Source organism: Staurois parvus, unplaced genomic scaffold, assembly GCF_062004578.1.
Source record: "Staurois parvus isolate SC_StPar_1 unplaced genomic scaffold, SC_StPar_1.0 ptg000039l, whole genome shotgun sequence".
Lineage (NCBI taxonomy): Eukaryota > Metazoa > Chordata > Amphibia > Anura > Ranidae > Staurois > Staurois parvus.
The window spans coordinates 979,479-1,001,373 of NW_028317835.1; the positions used below are offsets into that span (position 1 = coordinate 979,479).

Below are 21,895 nucleotides of genomic sequence, written 5' to 3' on the forward strand. Positions count from 1 at the left end.
ATGGACTCTCCCACTGAGGCTTCAGAGACTTGGTAAGATAATAGACCCCATCCTAGTCTCTGGTACTGAGGCAGTGTTGGTCATGTATTACCTCAGGATCCAGAAATGAAGAAAATGCTTAGAAACACAACTCAGTTGGTGTATCATAAAAATGCATTGCATGTTCATTCAAAGCTCCATAAAAAAAGATAAAGATGAGAATCATGAGGGAAGCTGTTCGTGATTTATTGATGCTTATCTTAAAACAAATTGTCAAGCAATAAAATATTCAAATCCCTTCTAGTTGTGTATTGATGGACATAAGCACTAAACTCAGTTCATCCGATGATTACATTCCAGTTTGCTCAGATTTTAGTTTGTTTCTTTTAAAGTAGCATTTTATCTTCTCCCTTCTTCTCTAGCTTGTGGGATGACATTGGGGATGTGAAACTAACTTGTGACACCTGAAACTTATTTAATATTCATTTTCTTCCAGAATTTAATCTATGCTGAAATTTGTGAATCCTCCGGTGATAGATTAGACCGGCATTAACTCTAAAAGTTTTGTCACATGGAGAGCATTAAAATGACTTCTCTCCAGTGTGACTCCTCTGATGTGTGATAAGATATGACTTCCGTGTAAAAGCTTTATCACATTCAGAACACTGATATGGCTTCTCTCCACTGTGAATCCTCTGGTGTGGGATAAGATCTGACTTCTGTGTAAAAGCTTTATCACATTCAGAACACTGATATGGCTTCTCTCCAGTGTGAATCCTCTGGTGTCTGATAAGATCTGACTTCACTGTAAAAGCTTTATCACATTCAGAACACTGATATGGCTTCTCTCCAGTGTGAATCCTCTGGTGTGTGATAAGATGTGACTTCACTGTAAAAGCTTTATCACATTCAGAACATTGATATGGCTTCTCTCCAGTGTGACTCCTCTGGTGTGTGAGAAGACATGACTTCTGAGTAAAAGCTTTATCACATTTAAAACACTGATATGACTTCTCTCCAGTGTGACGCCTCTGGTGTGTGATAAGATGTGACTTCACTGTAAAAGCTTTATCACATTCAGAACATTGATATGGCTTCTCTCCAGTGTGAAGCCTCTGGTGTGCGATAAGACTTGACATCTGTGTAAAAGCTTTATCACATCCAGAACACTGATATGGCTTCTGTCCAGTGTGAATCCTCTGGTGTCTATTGAGATATGACTTCACTGTAAAAGCTTTATCACATTCATAACACTGATATGGCTTCTCTCCAGTGTGAACTCTTTGGTGTATTATAAGGGATGTCTTGCATGTAAAAGTTTTGCCACATTCAGAACACCGATATGGCTTCTCTCCCTTGCAAGCCTTCTGCTGTGTGATATATTTTCTCTCCATTGTAAAATCTACAAACAAGTAGTTTGAAATGACTCCTCTTATGTATACTGGGGTTGGACTTTATTGTAAAGCCATTGTCACTTCCAGAACACTGAAATTACTTTTCTCCCGCTGGATCAATGTGGAAGAGGATCCAAACCATGACTTTTAGAACACAGATATGACTTGTATCCCGTGTGAATCCTACAGTGAACTGCAGTAAAGACTTTCAGTCAATTAAGACATCCATGTGTTTTATTTTCCATGCGACTCAGCTGTATTCATGAAGACAAAAAAGTCCCAAAAACCTGGTTCATCAATCTACCTGTAGAGAAAGAAAAAAGATAGAATTCTATATAAAAGGGCTACATAAAGTTGCTTTCTATTTTTAATGTTCATTACTAAATATATCTTATGAATAGAAAGAATATGTACAGCATTATCTACAGTATTTTTTAATCAAATAGATTTGATTAATAAAGTTTATAAGTGCGCACAGTATTCCCAACATTCAGCCCAGACAATGGAGTCATACATTCTCACGTATAGGTAGTTGTGGCACTGTTACAGATCATACAGAACAATAACTTGCTTTGTCTATGGTGTCACTTTTACCTTTTATAAACAAATGAACAGAGAAAAGAAGAAACAACCTAGAACAATTCAGCTGTACACGGCAAGTAACTCCCCCCAGTACATACATAGATAGCTGACACCGATCAATGAGACCCGTGTCTCCAGGATCATACCCAAAGTATGGGTCTCCAATGCAGTCACCATTCAGTAGGATACAACTGGCCGTTCTCCTTCTATGGGGCTAAAAGAGATAAGATTTTAAAAGCCTATGAAGAACTAACCAGGAATGAGCAAGGAGTATCCAGCCAGTTCTGCCAGACATACATCTCCTGGGGGAATTACAATGTTGGCAAGTTTGTTTTTCACATGTTAATGTGGAGATCACCTGCTCAATTCACTGTTGTCTGCTGGGAGATTGAGATGATAGCCAAGATCGTAATATTTTTTATGGTCAATAAACAGCAGCCTCACTATTGCTATATGACTTGTAATAGGAGGAGGTGTAAATAACTCCTCCTCTATTGACACCAAGAGGCACACCTGAGGAATATTGAATACCAACATTATAACGCTGGTCATATCGTTCCACTTTTTGAACATCTCCAAAACACGTATCAAATCCCCGACATCACCGCTACAAGTGGGGTCAAAGGGGAAATCCCTCCTGTCCTAGCTGAACAATTGAGCTGGGGTCCTGAAAGCTCTATGCAAAAGAAATGACTGAGTTTCTGTGAAGAGGACAGAGAGATGAGAGGTATGGAGGTCAAAATCACCTCCCACCACTCTCTCTTATCTTCTCTGTTTCCCATTTCTTTCTATAAGTCTTCGGTAAGAGTCAAAAGACTGGAATAAATAGATGAGAGATCATGCCTTTCCCACTGGTGCCATCTGAAGCCCATTAACAAGTGTGAGAGTGATGTGAAATCTGTATCTGATGGAAGTAGCAATCGATGGATGGGTTCTAATGTGTCTACTAAGTCCCACCTGGTAAGATGCTGAAGTTGGGCAGCTATAAAATAAAGTCTAACATTTGGTATTGCTAGGCCTCCTGGGTCTTCACCATAATGTAGAGTAGTGAGTTTGATTCTAGCTGACGGCTTCTTCTAAATGAGTTCCCCAAACTGGGAGTCTATACTGGAGAACCACTTACGAGGTGTCCACATGGGAGAATTGTGGAGTATATAAAGGAATTGTGGGGTCCATATCTTCTCTTGTTCATAGATGTTATTGGAAAGAGATAATAGTTTTACAAGGAGCTCATAATGTGATTGCAGGACTCAACAACAGTGTCAGAGAAGATCGCTGCGGCACACGAATCTGCGCATGCGCAGAATCCTGACAAGGCATACTGGAAGGCGGGCACTAAGACCCAGGCGCACCTGTCACCAATGATGGCGGTGGGCAGGCACTAGGACCCAGGCGTGCCTATCGGTGCTGGGCGGGCTATTTAAACGGGCCACTGCAGGATCCAAATTGCCGTATGGTCTTATTCCTTTGCCTGTGATTCCTGACTCGGAGTTGTTTCCTGTTGCCGAACCTATGAGGGATGAATTACCATATGGGGGATGAATTACCATATGGGGGGATGAATTACTATATGGGGGGATGAATTACTATGGGGGATGAATTACTATATGGGGGATGAATTACTATATGGGGGGTGAATTACTATGGGGGATGAATTACTATGGGGGATGAATTACTATGGGGGATGAATTACTATATGGGGGGTGAATTACTATATGGGGGGTGAATTACTATGGGGGATGAATTACTATGGGGGATGAATTACTATATGGGGGATGTATTACTATGGGGGATGAATTACTATATGGGGGATGAATTACTATATGGGGGATGAATTACTATATGGGGGATTAATTACTATGGGGGATGAATTACTATATGGGGGAGATGAATTACTATGGGGGATGAATTACTATGGGGGATGAATTACTATGGGGGATGAATTACTATATGGGGGATGAATTACTGTATGGGGGATGAATTACTATGGGGGATGAATTACTATGGGGGATGAATTACTATATGGGGGATGAATTACTATGGTGGATGAATTACTATATGGGGGATTAATTACTATGCTTACTATGGGGGAATATTACTATACTTACTATGGATGACACATACACATCATTCATCTACTCTTGGTCCGGCCCCCGGGTCCAATTATAAAATACTTTATTATTTCATAATAAAGTAATTATAAAATAATTTCTTTGTGTTTGATTCCTATTCAAGAGAATTACTTTATATATAGTCAATATAGGCACAGAGGTAAATTTTTTTAACATTTTCTAATGGTGGTGTGCCTCGTGATTTTTTTCATGAAAAAAGTGTGCCTTTGCACAAAAAAGGTTGAAAAACACTGGCCTAGACGACTTGGGCCAATTGGTTGTTCCCGAGTTTATATCCTCACGGATACTTATGTCAATTTCTATGTTTACACCTTTCTGTGTTACTTTATTGTTTTTTGTTTTTTTTTTCTATTGCATCGATGGTATTTAATTTCTTTTTTATGCTAACACATTTGCTTCAATTTTTGTTATTTTATAATGGCTTTGAGGTTTCTGTCGTATAATGTCAAGGGCCTCAACTCCATTCAAAAAAGGTGGATGGCTTTGAGGGAATTTCGATCCTCAGGAGCAGACATTATTTTTGTTCAAGAGACCCATTTCAAATCAGCTGGCTCCTTTCGTTTTGCCTTGAGATTTTTTCCCCAAGCCTATTCGGCCTTTGATCCCCCCGGGAAGGCTGGGGTGGCAATTTTGATTGGGTCGCACTGCTCCCTTCGGATTGTTTCCTCCAAAGTTGACCAAAAAGGTTGTTTCATTATTCTGGAATGTATGCTGGGTAACACTCCCCTTGTTCTGTTGAATTTATACGCCCCCAATACGGGTCAATTGCAATTTCTTTCCCAAACACTCGCTGCTTTAGACTCTTTTTTCACTTTGCATGGGATTGTGGGGGGTGATTTTAATTTGATTTTTTCCCCCCATAAGGACAGGAAAGCTCTTTTTGAGTCCACACCCTCGAAGCGGCAATGCTCCGCTTCAAAATCCTTTCGTAGACTGATAAGGGAGCATCGTCTCTTCGACGCCTGGCGGATTAAACACCCCCTCCATAAACAATTTACTTTCTACTCCACCCCTCACCGTAGCTTCTCCCACTTAGATCATTTTTTCATCTCTGCCCCACTGCTTCCACTCTTGGTCTCTTCTGAAATTAACCCCATTACCTGGTCTGATCACACCTCTCTGACTTTAAACCTTTTCTTTCCTCCCGCTATACCCAAACCATGTCATTGGCGTCTTAATGAGACCTTCCTCTCCACAGATCATCTTAGGGATGAATTGTCTCGGGGACTTGATACCTATTTTACCCTCAATGTTGGCTCCGTAGCCTCTTCCTCTGTTTTATGGGAGGCCCATAAGGCGGTATTTCGGGGACTCTGTATTTCTATGGGTTCTCGTTTAAAGAAATCTGCGGCACGTGCTAAGGCCTCTCTTGTACATCAACTATTTTTGGCGGAGCGACGGTTGATGGCCAAGCCGTCCATTTCTGGGCTCCAGAAGGTAACATTTTTACGTGACCAAATTAAAACCCTCGACTCCAGTAAGGCTGCACAATCCCTTCTGTGGGTTAAACAGAAATTTTATGAATTTTCCAACAAACCCCATCGTATGTTAGTCAATCGACTTAAAGCTCAGTCTCCTTCCACGATGCCTGATCTTTTAATCCAACCAAACGGCAGCCCTACCTATGATCCTCAGGTCATGGCAACCCTTTTTGGCTCCTACTATGAGAAACTGTATAACTGTTTGATCCCAGACCTTCACCCGCCTCTCACACAGTTATCCTTTGACAATTTTTTTGATTCCTTGTCATTTCCGAGACTATCACCCTCAGACATTGCCATTCTTAATGCTGACATTACGATAGAGGAATTACTTGATACAATTAAACATCTCCCTTCTCGTAAGGCCCCGGGTCCGGATGGTGTACCCTACACCTATTATAAATCCTTTATTGGTATCCTGGCTCCCCATCTCCTTTCTCTTTACCAAAATCTTTTTAAGGGGGTCACACCCCAGACTGAATTTTCACGAGCCTATATCTCGGTTATCCCTAAACCCGATAAAGATCCCTCTATTGTAGACAACTACCGTCCGATTGCCCTACTTAATTCCGATTACAAGATTTTCACAAACATTTTAGCCAACCGACTGTCCGGAATTATTTCCAAACTCATACATAGGGACCAAGTGGGCTTTGTGCCTTCCAGACATGCTGCGGATAACACCAGGAGATCTATTGATCTGGTTGATCTGGTTAATCGATCCTCCACCCCTGCAGTGTTACTGAGCTTGGACGCTCAAAAAGCTTTTGACCGGTTAAGTTGGCCCTACATGTTTATGGTTTTGGAGAGGTTTGGTTTCCGGGGTCCATTTGTAGCAGCCTTGAAGGCCCTTTATTCTTCCCCATTTTCGCAGGTCAGATTAGCATCTTTTCTTTCACTCCCTTTTCAGATGTCAAATGGCACACGTCAGGGTTGTCCACTCTCCCCTCTGCTGTTTATTCTTTGCCTGGAGCCACTGGCCACAGCCATTAGGTCGAATCCGGATATTCACGGGATACATTCCCATACCCATGAGTACAAATTATCGCTGTTTGCAGACGACATCCTCCTCACACTCACGAGTCCCTATACTTCTTTACCGATTTTGCATCAGATCTTGAAATAATTTGGGGCTATTTCAGGTTACAAAGTTAATACGTCTAAAACTGAGGCACTCCCAATTCACGTCCCACCTGTCACATTATCCTTGCTTCAGGAAGCCTTTCCCTACCGGTGGTGTACCCATTCTTTCAAATATTTAGGTACTAATCTTACTTCCTTTTACCAATCCATATACAAGGCCAATTTCCCTCCACTATTTATAGCAATTTCTCGCTCTCTGAAGCGATGGGATGCCTTGCCCATGTCTTTCCTAGGATGCATTAACGTATTAAAAATGACAGTGTTGCCTAAACTTTTGTACCTGTTTGCGACCCTCCCCGTTCCTGTTCCTATGTCCAAACTTCACTCTCTTCAGAAATCTTTCCTGCATTTTATTTGGCACAACAGGCGGCACAGGATTGCACGTTCTGTTTTGCTTTCCCCACGATCTAGGGGGGGCTTGGGGGCCCCGGATATTATAACATATTACTACGCAACTCATCTTCGTTTTCTCATGTCATGGTCTTCCCATCATCCTCCCAACACATGGACTGAGATCGAATCTTTGCAATTGTCCCCAGCTCATCCATGCTCTCTCCTTTGGTCGACCTCAGCAGTGGATGTCTCCACCTTTCGCCATTTATTTCTGGGACCTATGTATTTTTCTCTGACTGTTTGGCGGAAATGTAGGGCTAAATTTACACTGGCCTCTGATTGCTCCCCACTGACAAATGTCCTCTATAACCCTAATCTCCCAGACAATATGGCCATGTCCCGGATGTCGCATTGGGTTGTAGCTAACCTTTTTCAATTGCGTCACTTGGTACATCCGGTGTCTCGTAAGTTACACTCATTCCCAGTCCTCCAGAAAAAAAGCCCTTTTACCTTCTCAACACCTATATATTGTTCTTCAAATACGCCACTTTTTTTCCACTTTATCTCCTTCATTGACTCTGGGGAAGCCTACTCCCTTTGAAAGTTTATGTATGCAGGGTCCCCACCATAGGGGTATAATCTCTAATACTTATAAACTTCTTATGGAAGCCCCCTCCTTATCCAATGATACTCACCTTTACATGCGTAGGTGGTCTCAATTCACACAATGCGATATTGATTTATTAACATGGAAGAAAATTTGGGAAAATGCATCTAGATCTTCTGTCTGTGTGGTTTTTAAGGAAAATATTTACAAGACTATGATGTTATGGTATAAAACACCTGAGGTTCTGCATGCTTATAACCCGAGTGCTTCTCCTGATTGCTGGCGCTGTAGTAGAGACCTTGGTTCTCTCTATCATATTTTTTGGACATGCAGCTCCATTACTCCTTTCTGGCAGGATGTTCTCTCCTTGCTGAATTCATTGCTGCATGTCTCTCTCCCACTTGATCCATTACATTTTTTACTGGGTCTACCATTCCCAGGATTACCTAAAGTATCCAGGAAACTCGCTGTACATGTGCTGACCGCGGCCAGGAGAAGCATTCCTATGTGTTGGTTATCCTCTAATCCTCCTTTATTATTATTATTATTACTACGAGTTTATATAGCGCCAAAGGGTTTGCTCAGCGCTGTACAATAGGGGGGGACAATACATGGCACAGTACAACAAAGACAGACAGCGTACGAGGGGTAAGAGGGCCCTACTCTTACGAGCTTACAATCTAGGAGGGAGGGGGTAAAGGTACAGTAGGAAGTGGCTGAGGGGGATGAAGTGGTAGGAGGAATGAGGGAGGATGGCCGTTAGGTGAGGGTGGGGTAGGCTTCCCTGAAGAGATGGGTTTTGAGGGAGCGCCTGAATGTGAATAGAGAAGGCGACAGTCTGATGGATTGGGGCAGTGAGTTCCAGAGGATGGGGGAGGACCTGGAGAAGTCCTGCAGTCGTGCATGGGAGGAGGAGACCAGGGAGCAGGATAGAAGGAGGTCCTTTGAGGAGCGAAGGGTACGGGTAGGGTGGTACCTGGTGATCAGATTGGTGAGGTAGTCAGGGGCAGTGTTGTGAACAGATTTGTAGGTCAGGGTAAGGAGTTTAAATTTGATGCGTTGGGCAATCGGGAGCCAGTGGAGGGAGAGGCAGAGGGGGGTGGCAGAGGTGGAGCGGGTGGTAAGGTGGATGAGTCTGGCAGCTGAGTTCAGGATGGTCTGGAGCGGGGAGAGCCTGCACTTGGGTAGGCCAGTGAGGAGGGAGTTGCAGTAGTCAAGGCGTGAGATGATGAGGGAGTGTACTAGAAGTTTGGTGGTGTCTGGGGTGAGGAAGGAGCGGATCTTGGCAATGTTGCGAAGATGGAGCCTGCATGTGTTTGTGAGTGATTTGACATGAGGTTGGAGGGAGAGGTTCGCGTCAAGAATGACGCCAAGGACTTTGGCTTGCGGGGCGGAAGTGATAGTGGAGTTGTTGGTGATGATGGATAGGATGGGGGGGGGGGTGTGGGCAGGGGGAAAGACGAGAAGCTCGGTTTTGGAGAGGTTAATCTTGAGGAAATGTAGCGACATCCAGTCTGAGATGTCATTTAGGAGGTGAGTGATGCGGGCGGAGATAGTGGGGGTGAGGTGAGGGGTGGAGAGGTAGATTTGGGTGTCGTCAGCATAGAGGTGATAGTTGAAGCCGTGAGATTGTATGAGTTTGCCCAGGGAGGAGGTGTAGATGGAGAAGAGAAGGGGTCCAAGGACAGAGCCTTGGGGGACCCCAACAGAGAGGGGGAGGGAGGGGGAGGTGGCACCATTGTAGGTGACACTGAAGGAGCGTCGGGATAGGTAGGATGAGAACCAAGAGAGAGCAGCATCTCCGATGCCAAGGGAGAGTAGTTTATTAAGAAGGAGGGGGTGGTCAACTGTGTCGAAGGCCGCAGAGAGGTCCAGGAGAAGGAGGACAGAGTAGTCACCCTTGGCTTTGGCGTTTAGTAGGTCGTTAGTGATTTTGAGGAGGGCGGTTTCAGTGGAGTGTAGGGGACGGAAGCCGGACTGTAGAGGGTCAAGGAGGTTATTGTCAGTAAGGTGGGAGCTTAGGCGATCGTAGACTAAGCGTTCAAGGAGCTTGGAGGGGAGTGGCAGCAGGGAGATGGGTCTGAGGTTGTTGGGGTCCGCGGGATCCAGGGAGGGCTTTTTGAGGATGGGGGTGATATGCGCGTGCTTTAGGGGGGAGGGGAATACGCCAGTAGAGAGGGAGAGATTGAAGATGTGGGTGAGGGAGCGGATGAGGGAAGAGGGGGGTGACCGGAGGAGTTGAGAGGGGATAGGGTCCAGGGGGCAGGTAGTGAGGCGGGCTTTTGAGAGGACTTTGGCGACTTCCTCAGTAGTGACAGGGCTGAGGGAGTGCAGTGCGGGGGGGGTTATGGTGGGCGGGGCATTGGGAGAGGAGGGGGGCAGTGCGGTTGTGAGGGCAGAGGAGGGGGGAGATGAAGGGGTGACGGGGGCGAGGAGGCTAGGTGGGGAGGTAGATTGCAAGTTGACGATGTCCTTACGGATAGCGTCAATCTTGTTGTGGAAATGGGTGGCAATTTCGTGGGCGGTGAGAGAGGTACTGAGTGGAGGAGGGGGGGGGAGAGCAGGGAGTTGAAGGTGGAGAAGAGTCGGCGGGGGCAGGAGGAGAGGGTGTTTATTAGGTTAACAAAGTAGGCCTGCTTGGCGGCGTGGAGGGAGGAGGTGTAGATAAGAAATGCAGATTTGTAGAGGGAGAAAGTATGAGGGGACCTGGTTTTGCGCCACAGTCTCTCCAGTGCGCGACTGCGACGTTTGAGGCCGATTTTGTACAAACTCATTGCTGATGTAAGACAGATGGAATATTTGACTGCACTACATAGTTGTTCGTTTGCTGTATTTGAGATGATTTGGCTCCCGTGGGATACTTTCACTTCTTCTATGCCGGCCCACATTGCAAGGCCCTGATATCCTTTACATTGATATTTATGACTCCGCTGGTCCTGACACTATTTAATTTTGCCATCGATGTATCTTTCTGTTATGTTTATTTTCTTTTCTTATCCTTTTGAAATATACTGTTTGTATTTCATGAAAACCAATAAAAATTGTTAATATAAAAAAAAAAAAGTCTGAACTTCTGTCTCAATTGCAGCAGGCCTCAGTAGGAGCCTCTAGTCCACCTGGAATCACTGTACAAAACAGGGAAGGGCTTTTATGGAAAGGGGAGCAAATTTTGGTACCCGAAGAGGCACAAATTCTTGTTCTGGGTTACTGCCATGATCACCCGTTAAGCAGGTCACTTCGGGGTTTCCAAGACATTGGAATTGGCCCAACGCTCGTTCTGGTGGCCGAATATGGCTAAGGATTGCAAAACATATGTAAGGACTTGTGCCATCTGCAATCGGAACAAGACCACTCGAAACAAGGCCTGGGGTTTACTTAAACCTCTACCAGTGCCTGATAGGCCTTGGAAAATGATATCCATGGACTTTATAGTGGAACTTCCGCCTTCCCAAGGACATACTGCTATTTTTGTGGTTGTGGACCGGTTATCAAAAATGGCCCAATTTTTGCCACTAAGGAATACACCCTCTGCTTCTGAGACTGCTCGGATTTTCATTAAAGAAATCGTAAGACTCCATGGAGTTCCTGTGAACATTGTCTCGGACCGAAGGGTACAATTTACTTAGAGATTTTGGAAAGCGCTATGCGAAACCCTGGAAATCAAGTTATCCTTTTCCTCTGCCTACCACCCACAAACAAACAAATGGGCAAACCGAACGAACCAATCAGACCCTGGAACAATACATCAGATGTTACACATCCTTCCTCCAAGACTACTGGGTGGCAATCTTACCTCTGGCAGAGTTCACATATAACAATGTTAGCCATTCTGCCACTAAACAATCACCATTTTTGCTAACTATGGGTTCCACCCTACCTTTTTACCTGACCTGGTCCCAGAAACTTCCGTTCCTGCTGCTCAGAATATACTAAATTTCTTTGTCTCTAACAATAAATTGTTACAAGAGGCGGTCGCAAAAGCCCAGGAAGACAACAAGAGGGTCTTCGACAGAGAGAGAAGGGAAGAACTGATTCTGCATCTGGGAGACCAGGTCTGGCTGGCTACAACTAATCTGAAGATGGCGTGCCCTTCGAGGAAGTTGGCACCAAGGTTTGTGGGCCCATTCTCGGTAAGACACAGAATTAAAGTCACATATGAATTGGCACTTCCGGAGTCCATTAGAGTACACCCAGTTTTCCACGTGTCACTGTTGAAACCTGCCGTACCCGATCCATTTCCTAGTCATAGGTCAAGGCGCGCTGAGTCCATAGACGTGGACAGGGAAGAGGAATTTGAGGTCAAGGCTGTTGTGGACTGTAGGAAAAGGAGGGGTCAGACACAGTACCTTATTAAGTGGAAGGGGTATGGTCCGGAGGAAAACTCATGGGAACCAGCTCAGAATGTTCATGCCACAGACCTAGTTCAGGAATTGTTTCGCAGTCACCCGCAAAAGAGGAGCCAATTGGGCATCCAGAGGCTGCCCATAAGGGGGGGCAATGTCAGGGAAGATCGCACGAATATGTGCATGCGCAGCATCCCGATAAGACATACAGACAGGCGGGCACTAAGACCCAGGCGCACCTGTCACCAATGACAGCACCGGGCAGGCACTAGGACCCAGGCACGCCTTTCGGCGCTGGGCAGGCTATTTAAACTGGCCACTGCAGGATCCAAATTGCCGTATGGTCTTATTCCTTTGCCTGTGATTCCTGACTCTGAGTTGTTTCCTGTTGCCGAACCTAGCCTGCTCCTGACTACCATTGACCTTCTCCTGCCCTGACCCCTGGCTTGTCTCTGGATATTCTTCTGGCTGCTCCTGATCATTCTGACCTCCTGTTGCTGAACCTGGCCTGTGACCCGACTATCCTTCTGCCTACTTCTCTGGTCTTCTCTGCCTTCTTGGATACAAAACCCGGCCCACCTGACTCCGCTACCTGCCGCACGGATCCATCCGCATCCTGCTCTGGTCTGCTCTGCCTCTTCACGTCAGGCTCACTACTAAAGTATGTGACACTAGCGGTCTCCTGGACATACCTGGGGGCCGCGACCTGGTCTCAGCCTGCTCCAAGTCCATCCCCACCATCAGGGGCTCTGGTGAACAAGCAGACTGGAGCTTAGATCCCGCGCCCTGGGGAACCCCAAACTGTGGACCTATAGAGCTACTTCTAGAGTCTTGACAAACAGTAAGTCAGAAGGGGTACAACCCTTAGAGATAACATACAGGTTGTAATTTGTACACTACAAATAATATCTTCATACATTAAGATTCATTAATACATTTTTCAAAAAATGTGAAAAAAAAAGTTTGTTTCTATTTTAAAATTTAGCAAACAGGTAATTGTTCTACTTCACTGATGTGCGTTGATGAGGCGGCACTGATAGGTGGCACTGATAGGTGACACTGATGAGCTGGCACTGATAGGCAGCACTGATGATGGGTACTGATAGTCGGCACTCATAGGCAGCACTGCTGGGCACTGACTGGCGGCACTGCTGGGCAAAGGTGGGTGACACTGCTGGGCACTTGTGGGCGGCACTGGTAGGTGGCTCTGCTGGGCACCGATCCTCAAGGCACTGATCATCAATGATCGATGCCGATCCCTCCTCTGACAACTGCCAGCAGTACTTTCCTCATGCTCTGACAGGGTGAGGAAAGTGCAGTCAAGACCCGGCAATTGCATTTCCTGATGACCAGCGTGTCATAGGACACGGCAATCACGGAGATCACGGGGGGCACGCAGGAGAGCGCGTTCTGGGAGGACATCATAGGACGGCCTCCCAGGACTGGCCAGCCACAGTGCAGACGTCATTTGGCTACCTGCGGTCATCAACTAGTTAAAGCAGCACTTCCCCTTTTGGGTGGAGCTCTACTTTAACTTCAGCAAGAGATAACAGTGCTATAGTATCAAGGGAGGAGTGAATGTAGGGAGTGAAACATGTTATATACTCTATAGTATCATTTCTGGTACTCTCACAGTGGGAGTATAGATACCATACACATCCCTCCTCAGCTTCTCACCCCTCCCCCATACACATCCCTCCCCAGCTTCTCGCCCCTCCCCCATACACATCCCTCCCCAGCTTCTCACCCCTCCCCCATACACATCCCTCCTCAGCTTCTCACCCCTCCCCCATACACATCCCTCCTCAACTGCTCACCCCTCCCCCATACACATCCCTCCTCAGCTTCTCACCCCTCCCCCATACACATCCCTCTTCAGCTTCTCACCCCTCCCCCATACACATCCCTCCTCAACTTCTCACCCCTCCCCCATACACATCCCTCCCCAGCTTCTCACCCCTCCCCCATACACATCCCTCCCCAGCTTCTCACCCCTCCCCCATACACATCCCTCCCCAGCTTCTCACCCCTCCCCCATACACATCCCTCCTCAGCTTCTCACCCCTCCCCCATACACATCCCTCCCCAGCTTCTCGCCCCTCCCCCATACACATCCCTCCTCAGCTTCTCGCCCCTCCCCCATACACATCCCTCCCCAGCTTCTCGCCCCTCCCCCATACACATCCCTCCCCAGCTTCTCGCCCCTCCCCCATACACATCCCTCCTCAGCTTCTCACCCCTCCCCCATACACATCCCTCCCCAGCTTCTCGCCCCTCCCCCATACACATCCCTCCCCAGCTTCTCGCCCCTCCCCCATACACATCCCTCCTCAGCTTCTCGCCCCTCCCTCCATACACATCCCTCCTCAGCTTCTCACCCCTCCCCCATACACATCCCTCCCCAGCTTCTCACCCTTCCCCCATACACATCCCTCCTCAGCTTCTCACCCCTCCCCCATACACATCCCTCCCCAGCTTCTCGCCCCTCCCCCATACACATCCCTCCCCAGCTTCTCGCCCCTCCCCCATACACATCCCTCCCCAGCTTCTCGCCCCTCCCCCATACACATCCCTCCCCAGCTTCTCGCCCCTCCCCCATACACATCCCTCCCCAGCTTCTCACCCCTCCCCCATACACATCCCTCCTCAGCTTCTCACCCCTCCCCCCATACACATCCCTCCTCAGCTTCTCGCCCCTCCCCCATACACATTCCTCCCCAGCTTCTCGCCCCTCCCCCATACACATCCCTCCCCAGCTTCTCACCCCTCCCCCATACACATCCCTCCTCAGCTTCTCACCCCTCCCCCCATAAACATCCCTCCTCAGCTTCTCACCCCTCCCCCATACACATCCCTCCTCAGCTTCTCACCCCTCCCCCATACACATCCCTCCCCAGCTTCTCGCCCCTCCCCCATACACATCCCTCCCCAGCTTCTCGCCCCTCCCCCATACACATCCCTCCCCAGCTTCTCGCCCCTCCCCCCATACACATCCCTCCTCAGCTTCTCACCCCTCCCCCCATAAACATCCCTCCCCAGCTTCTCACCCCTTCCCCATACACACCTCCCCAGCTTCTCACCCCTCCCCCATACACATCCCTCCTCAGCTTCTCGCCCCTCCCCCATACACGTCTCTCCCCCATACACATCCCTCCCCAGCTTCTCACCTCTACCCCATACACATCCCTCCTCAGCTTCTCACCCCTCCCCCATACACATCCCTCCTCAGCTTCTCACCCCTCCCCCATACACATCCTTCCCCCGATTATTATTATTATTATACAGTATTTATAAAGCGCCAATAGTTCGCTCAGAGCTGTACATTACAGAGGGGGACAGAACATGTGACAGAACAATACCAATACAATGCAAAACATGAGGGGATTGAGGGCCCTGATCCTTGGAGCTTACAATCTAGGAGGGGGGGATGGTGGCACAGGAGGAGATAGCTGTGGGGGATGGAGTGGTAGGAAGAGTGGAGGAGGTCGGCAAGTTAGCAGGGGGTGGGGTAGGCTTCCCTGAAGAGATGGGTTTTCAGGGTGCGCCTAAAGGAGAGGAGAGTAGGTGATAATCTGATGGGTTGCAGCAGGGAGTTCCAGAGGATGGGAGACACCCTGGAGAAGTCCTGGAGGTGAGCATGGGAGGAGGAGACCAGGGAACTAGAGAGAAGGAGGTCTTGTGAGGAGCGGAGTGTGCGTGTTGGGTGGTACTTGGATATTAGGTCAGTGATGTAGTTCGGGGCAGTATGGTGGACAGCTTTGTACGTCAGTGTTAGGATTTTGAATTTGATCCGTTGTGCAATCGGAAGCCAGTGGAGGGATTGGCAGAGGGGGGTGGCGGACACTGAGTGGGCGCCAGTGGAGGGATTGGCAGAGGGGCGTGGAGGCCAGTGGAGGGATTGGCAGAGGGGGGTGGCGGAGATGGAGCGGTCAATGAGTCTGGCAGCCGTATTCAGGATGGCCTGAAGCAGGGATAGCCAGCGGCGAGGCAGGCCAGTGAGGAGGGAGTTGCAGTAGTCGAGTCGTGATATGATGAGGGACTGGATGAGCTGTTTAGTGGTTTCTGGGGTTAGGAACGTGCGGATTTTGGCGATGTTGCGGAGGTGGAGTCTGCATGTTGCGGAGGAGGAGTCTGCATGTTGCGGAGGTGGAGTCTGCACGAGTTTGTTAAAGATTGGACTTGGGGCTAGAAGGATAGGTTGGAGTCCAGAATGACACCAAGTACTCTGGCCTGCAGGGCGGGTTTGATGGTGGCGTTGTTGGATGTGATGGAGAAGTCAATGGGGGGTGGTGTCCGGGCTGGGGGGAAGACAAGAAACTCAGTTTTAGAGAGGTTCAGTTTAAGAAAGTGGAGTGACATCCAGTCTGATATGTCGCTCAGTAGGTGTGTGATTCGGGCGGAGACCGAGGGGGTGAGGTGGGGGGTTGAGAGATAGATTTGTGTGTCGTCGGCATAGAGGTGGTAGTTGAAGCCATGCGAGTGTATGAGTTGGCCAAGGGAGGAGGTGTAGATGGAGAAGAGAAGGGGCCTGAGAACAGAGCCTTGAGGGACCCCAACAGAGAGGGGGAGTGAGGGGGGAGGTTGTAGCATTATAGGGGACGCTGAAAGAGCGTTGTGACAGGTAGGATGAGAGCCAGGAGAGGGCAGAATCTCTGAGGCTGAGGGAGTGTAGTTTTTTGAGGAGGAGGGGGTGGTCGACTGTGTCGAAGGCCGCAGAGAGGTCAAGGATTAGGAGCACTGAATAGTGGCCATTAGCTTTGGCGGTTAGCAGGTCGTTGGAGAGTTTGAGTAAGGCAGTTTCGGTGGAGTGTAGGGGACAGAAGCCGGACTGTAGGGGATCGAGGAGGTGGTTGTCGTTGAGGTAAGAGCTTAGGCGGGTGTAGACTAGGCCCTCGAGGAGTTTAGATGTAAATGGGAGCAGGGAGATGGGTCTGAGGTTGTTTGGGTCAATGGGGTCCAGGGAGGGCTTTTTAAGTATGGGGGTGATGTGTGCATGTTTCAGAGGGGAGAGGAAAGTGCCGTAGGAGAGGGAGATATTAAAGATGTGGGTGAGGGAGCGTAGGATGGAGGGGGAGGGAGGTCGTAGGAGTTGTGAGGGGATAGGGTCGAGGGGGCAGGTGGTGAGGCGGGCATCAGAGAGGATCTTGGAGACTTCCTCGATGGTAGTAAGGTCAAAGGTGCGGAGTGTTGGGGGGCTTCAGTATGAGGAATGTAGGGTGGGGTGGAAGTGGAGGTCAGAGCAGTGGTGGGGCCGTGGGAGAGGGGGTAGTTGAGTGAGGGGGAAGGGGAATGGAGGGAGTTTGAAAAGCGACAAATTCCCTGTGGGTTATGTTGAGGGAGAGGGGGGATGAGGGGGTAGCTGTGTGAGAGGGGACAGGTTGAGAGGGCGTGTGAGTTGCGGCGATGTCCTTGCGAATTGTGTCAATCTTGTTTTTGAAGTGATTGGCAATCTCAAGGGCAGTGAGTGAGGTGCTGGGTGGAGGTGGGGGTGGCGAGAGTAGAGAGTTGAAGGTGGAGAAGAGTCAGCAAGGATTGGAGGAGAGGGCCTTGATGAGGGTCAGGAAGTAGGCTTGTTTGGCTGCGTGGAGGGAGGAGGTGTAGGTGTGGAAGGCAGATTTGTAGTGGGTGAAGGCTTGTTGGGATTTGGTTTTGCGCCATAGTCGCACCCCCTCCCCCATACACATCCCTCCCCAGCTTCTCACCCCTCCCCCATACACATCCCTCCCCAGCTTCTCACCCCTCCCCTATACACATCCCCCCAGCTTCTCAAACCTCTCTCATACACATCCCTCCCAGCTTCTCACCCCTCCCCCATATATATCCCTTCCCAGCTTCTCACCCCTCCCCCATACACCCCTTCTGAGCTTCTCACCCCTCCCCCATACACATCCCTCCCTAACTTCTCACCCTTCCCTAGCTTCTCACCCATCCCCCATATATATCTTCCTTAGCTTCTTGCCCCTCCCCCATACACAGCTGTAACGGAACCGACCCAGACTGCGCTTGAGTACTTCTGTTAGAATACCGCTTCCCCGTCTGAACACCGACCACAGACACCACAGCCAACCATACAAGACTAGACCACACCAGTCCTGAAGTAAACCAGGAGGTAGACTACTTTATTTGAACACAGATACAAGATATATACACTCAGGGGACAATCCCCCCTCCCTGCATAATGACCCTGGGCGGGGCAATCTACATTTAATATGTGATAGGTTAGTGCAGCGCTACAAACATAACAGCATAATAAAAAACATATAATAATAGACACAATATGAATGGCACACATCTCATAGTGCAATAAGGGGACCATGTGATGATAAAACAGAATAGATGTGAACATATGTGGCCCAAGCCCCACTCAGTAATGTGAGAAGTGAGTACTATATAGGTATGATAAGTGAGTACACAAAGAAAATGCAATAAAGGTGATCACATGATAAACTTCAAGTGATGGTCGTCACGATCCTGACGAAGTCACATGACGGTGACGCAACGCATAGATACGCGGTGACGCAGCATCCGGTCCGCGGTGACGTACTTCCGGTACGGCCGCCATCTTAGCCTACCTTGAATGTGAATAGGAAACCCATGCAGTACACCCATACATCCCTATGGAATGGTGGCTTCTTATACAGCATGTGAGTTTACAACTTGACTTTTTTAATAAAAGCACCTATTGTATGGCTTTATATGCTCTGAGAGATTCTTCCTGTGCTTTTATCACCCGGTTGAGAGGTTTATCCTGCTGAGACCAGGAGCCAGTGTACCCTGATTACTTACCTTACCGCATGAGATGTCCATGGGAGACTTGCTGGTGATTTCTGCAATTTTGGATCAAGATCCTGAGTGATCTTAAAGCCGTACAGGCCCTTTGGGCTGCTGAGTGGAGGTGAGGGGGCAATTTAGCCACAGGAGGAGAGTCACTCACCATCACTTGACGTTTATCGTGTGATCACCTTTATTGCATTTTCTACTGCTTTGAGCTTGAGCACCACCTTATAGCCTAATGAACGTTTATACAGCGATGTGACTCCACTTGAAGCTTACTGTGTTCTCACCTACATTGTGTTCTAACTGTCTTCAGCTGAGCGCCATCATATCGTGTGATGTACTTTGTGTACTCACTTATCATACCTATATAGTACTCACTTCTCACATTACTGAGTGGGGCTTGGGCCACATATGTTCACATCTATTCTGTTTTATCATCACATGGTCACCTTATTGCACTATGAGATGTGTGCCATTCATATTGTGTCTATTATTATATGTTTTTTATGATGCTCTTATGTTTGTAGCGCTGCACTAACCTATCACATGATATTGATCTTTTGACTGTTGGGTACCAGTTTGAGTGCTAGCCGCTTAGTATTTGAGGGACTCCATTGAGCGCAGGAGGATTATATATACAGTATTGAATCTACATTTATTAACAGGAGACACAAAAGGTATTCAAACTTCACACCAGCAGACAGTCCCATCAGGAGGGAGGGCCGCTGAAGACCCCCCCCACCAACCAATACACACAAACACATACATCCCATAATAGTTTGCTCCCAAGCCAGACAAACAATAGAACAATGAGATGCAACCACATGGCATTAAACAATGAACAACCTCCCACCCCCCCTAGACATGTCTACACAATATCAGGACATCTCACCCTGCACCCCTAACAGGCACAGGGTGACTTACACATAAGAGGGATGTGGGGAGCTGAGACAGGGGTCTCCCCACCTCTCCAAAGTAAGCTGGGTTCCATGGGCCCCCCACCCAAAGTGACTCCCATCACATATCTCCCCTTTTGGCAGGGGACCCCAAACAGGTTGACTCTGAAGTTAGTCTGTACTTCCAGTCCCCCAATGCCAGCACCGACACAGTACCCCAAACAAATTGTCCCAAACATAGCAATACTCACTCAGCCAACCTCTGCCTCTCTCGTAGAACATATCTGCCACTGGGGAGAAGTACGGACTGGTCCTTCTCCCTGAAGTCCTCTCAGCCACTGGAGAGAAGACAGGGTGGCTGGGCCGACTCCATCATGCTGTGGGGGATCTGGGCCGACTGCCCAGCATCCCTGGGGTATCCAGGTGGTGACTGTATTCTCATCCACTTTGACTTGATGGACATCCCCCAGTGTTCGCAAAGTAAGGCTGACAACCTCTTGTCCCAATGCCAGACCCTTTTCTGGGGTTGTGTCAGTGGAGACCAAAGTCCCATCCACGGACATCAGCTCATGCAGTTGTGAGGTGCCGATTGCATCCTCTTCCTGTAGCTCCTGCGGTGCTGATTGTTGTGGGCAGAGGTCAACCACGCCATGTCCTGATGACAGCTCTTCTGCTGGAGGCGCGATGGCTGGTTCCTCCTCCGCAGAAAAGTCAATCAAATCCCCAGTCTCTGGAACTGGTATCTGGGAATAGACATTTGCCATCTCCTGTCCGTGGAACCCAGAAGATGTTACCAGTGCTGGGCAGAGGCTAGCAGAGCTCTGCCCTTTAGTCAGCACTTCAGATTTGGGGACGGCAATCTCTGGAATTTCCACTGCCGATTCTTGGGCATGCTGCTGAACATGTTTTAGCAGTTGCCTGTATTCCCTTTCCAGATCCTGTTCTTTCATCAGTAGGTATTCCAGATCTGATTCAAGCTCTGAGACTACTGTGAGACCGAACATAGCCTCTCTGTCTTCTTGCAGGTCCTCCAGGGTAGGTTCTCCTTCATTGCCAAACACAAAATGATTTGTAAGGCTCTCCCACAGCAATCCAGGACCACCAAAGTCCTATCCCTCCAGAGAGCATTCTGTTGTCACTCCTAAATATTTCTGCTTTTCATGCCATTACAGAGACCGATATCGGTTGTCCAGCTCTATCTCCTGCTGGACCATCCTGTCCAATTCAGTCACCCATTGCTCCTGGGGTCGCTCTCCCAGGAATGGCATCCATAACTTCCTATGGTCCCTGGCCCATTCCCCTGTGCTTGGATAGCATTTGCCCTTGTCCATACCAGCAACCTGGAGAGCTTCACTCTAAAGCACCATCTGAATCCGCTGTCTGAGCTCCAGGTACTCATCCACAGACACAGTCCTGGGGTATTCTGCAAGAACGATCCGCAGCAACCCCGGGAACTCTGATGCCAGGTCCACATCTCCACTGGGGTGACCGACATCTCCTTTCCTGATCTTGAATCCCGGTAGTGGTTTGGACGTGTTCACAGCCAGGAAGCACAACCTTGCCACCAATGTAACGGAACCGACCCAGACTGTGCTTGAGTACTTCCGTTAGACTACCGCTTCCCTGTCCGAACACCGACCACAGACACCACAGCCGACCATACAAGACTAGACGACACCAGTCCTGAAGTAAACCAGGAGGTAGACTAGTTGATTTGAACAAATATACACTCGGGACAATCCCCCCCTCCTTGTATAATGACACAGGGCGGGGCAATCTACATTTAGTAACAAGAGACACCAGCATATTGATCCGTCTATAGCAGGGACAGGAGCCGGGACCAGGAATAGGAGATCCACCTGACTTACCCGTGTGCTCTGACATGGAGAAGATCCCATGCTGGCCCTATGGTGGCCGTGTGTTCAGGATGGAGACCGACAATCACAGGATCGTCTGGAAGCCGATCTAAAATGGCTGAAAGGAGGAAAGTGTTCCCGGGACAGGAAGTGACATTGGACAGGAAGTGACACAGACAGGAAGTGACTCCAGACAGATTTATACAGAGGCTGCAGCATGAAGAGCAGACACTAGATGGTGCTGGTCCAAAAATAGCTGAATAGCATAAAACAGGGGAAAAAAACTGAAAAACAAAAGAGGATGGCGGCTCGTAAACTTCTATTGTCAATGTATGCACAGTTATCACATTACAGTGGATTAGATCTCCCTCC

At 48.3% G+C, this 21,895-nt stretch overlaps 1 protein-coding gene across 1 annotated transcript; it reads right to left on the minus strand.

Annotated features, from left to right (window-relative positions):
* Nucleotides 1–201: 201 nt before the first annotated feature.
* LOC149470537 (uncharacterized) lies at nucleotides 202–21,651 on the minus strand. Its single transcript, XM_089662809.1, has 2 exons — nucleotides 21,536–21,651; nucleotides 202–1,677 (listed from the first exon to the last, which is right to left on the minus strand). The coding sequence occupies exon 2, from the start codon at nucleotides 1,371–1,373 to the stop codon at nucleotides 561–563; it is 813 nt and encodes a 270-aa protein (XP_089518935.1). The 5' UTR covers nucleotides 1,374–1,677; nucleotides 21,536–21,651; the 3' UTR covers nucleotides 202–560.
* Nucleotides 21,652–21,895: the final 244 nt, after the last annotated feature.

Excerpts from the sequence above, each read along its gene's own strand:
- LOC149470537 (XM_089662809.1), bottom strand. The coding sequence starts at position 1,373 with ATGGAGAGAAAATATATCACACAGCAGAAGGCTTGCAAGGGAGAGAAG.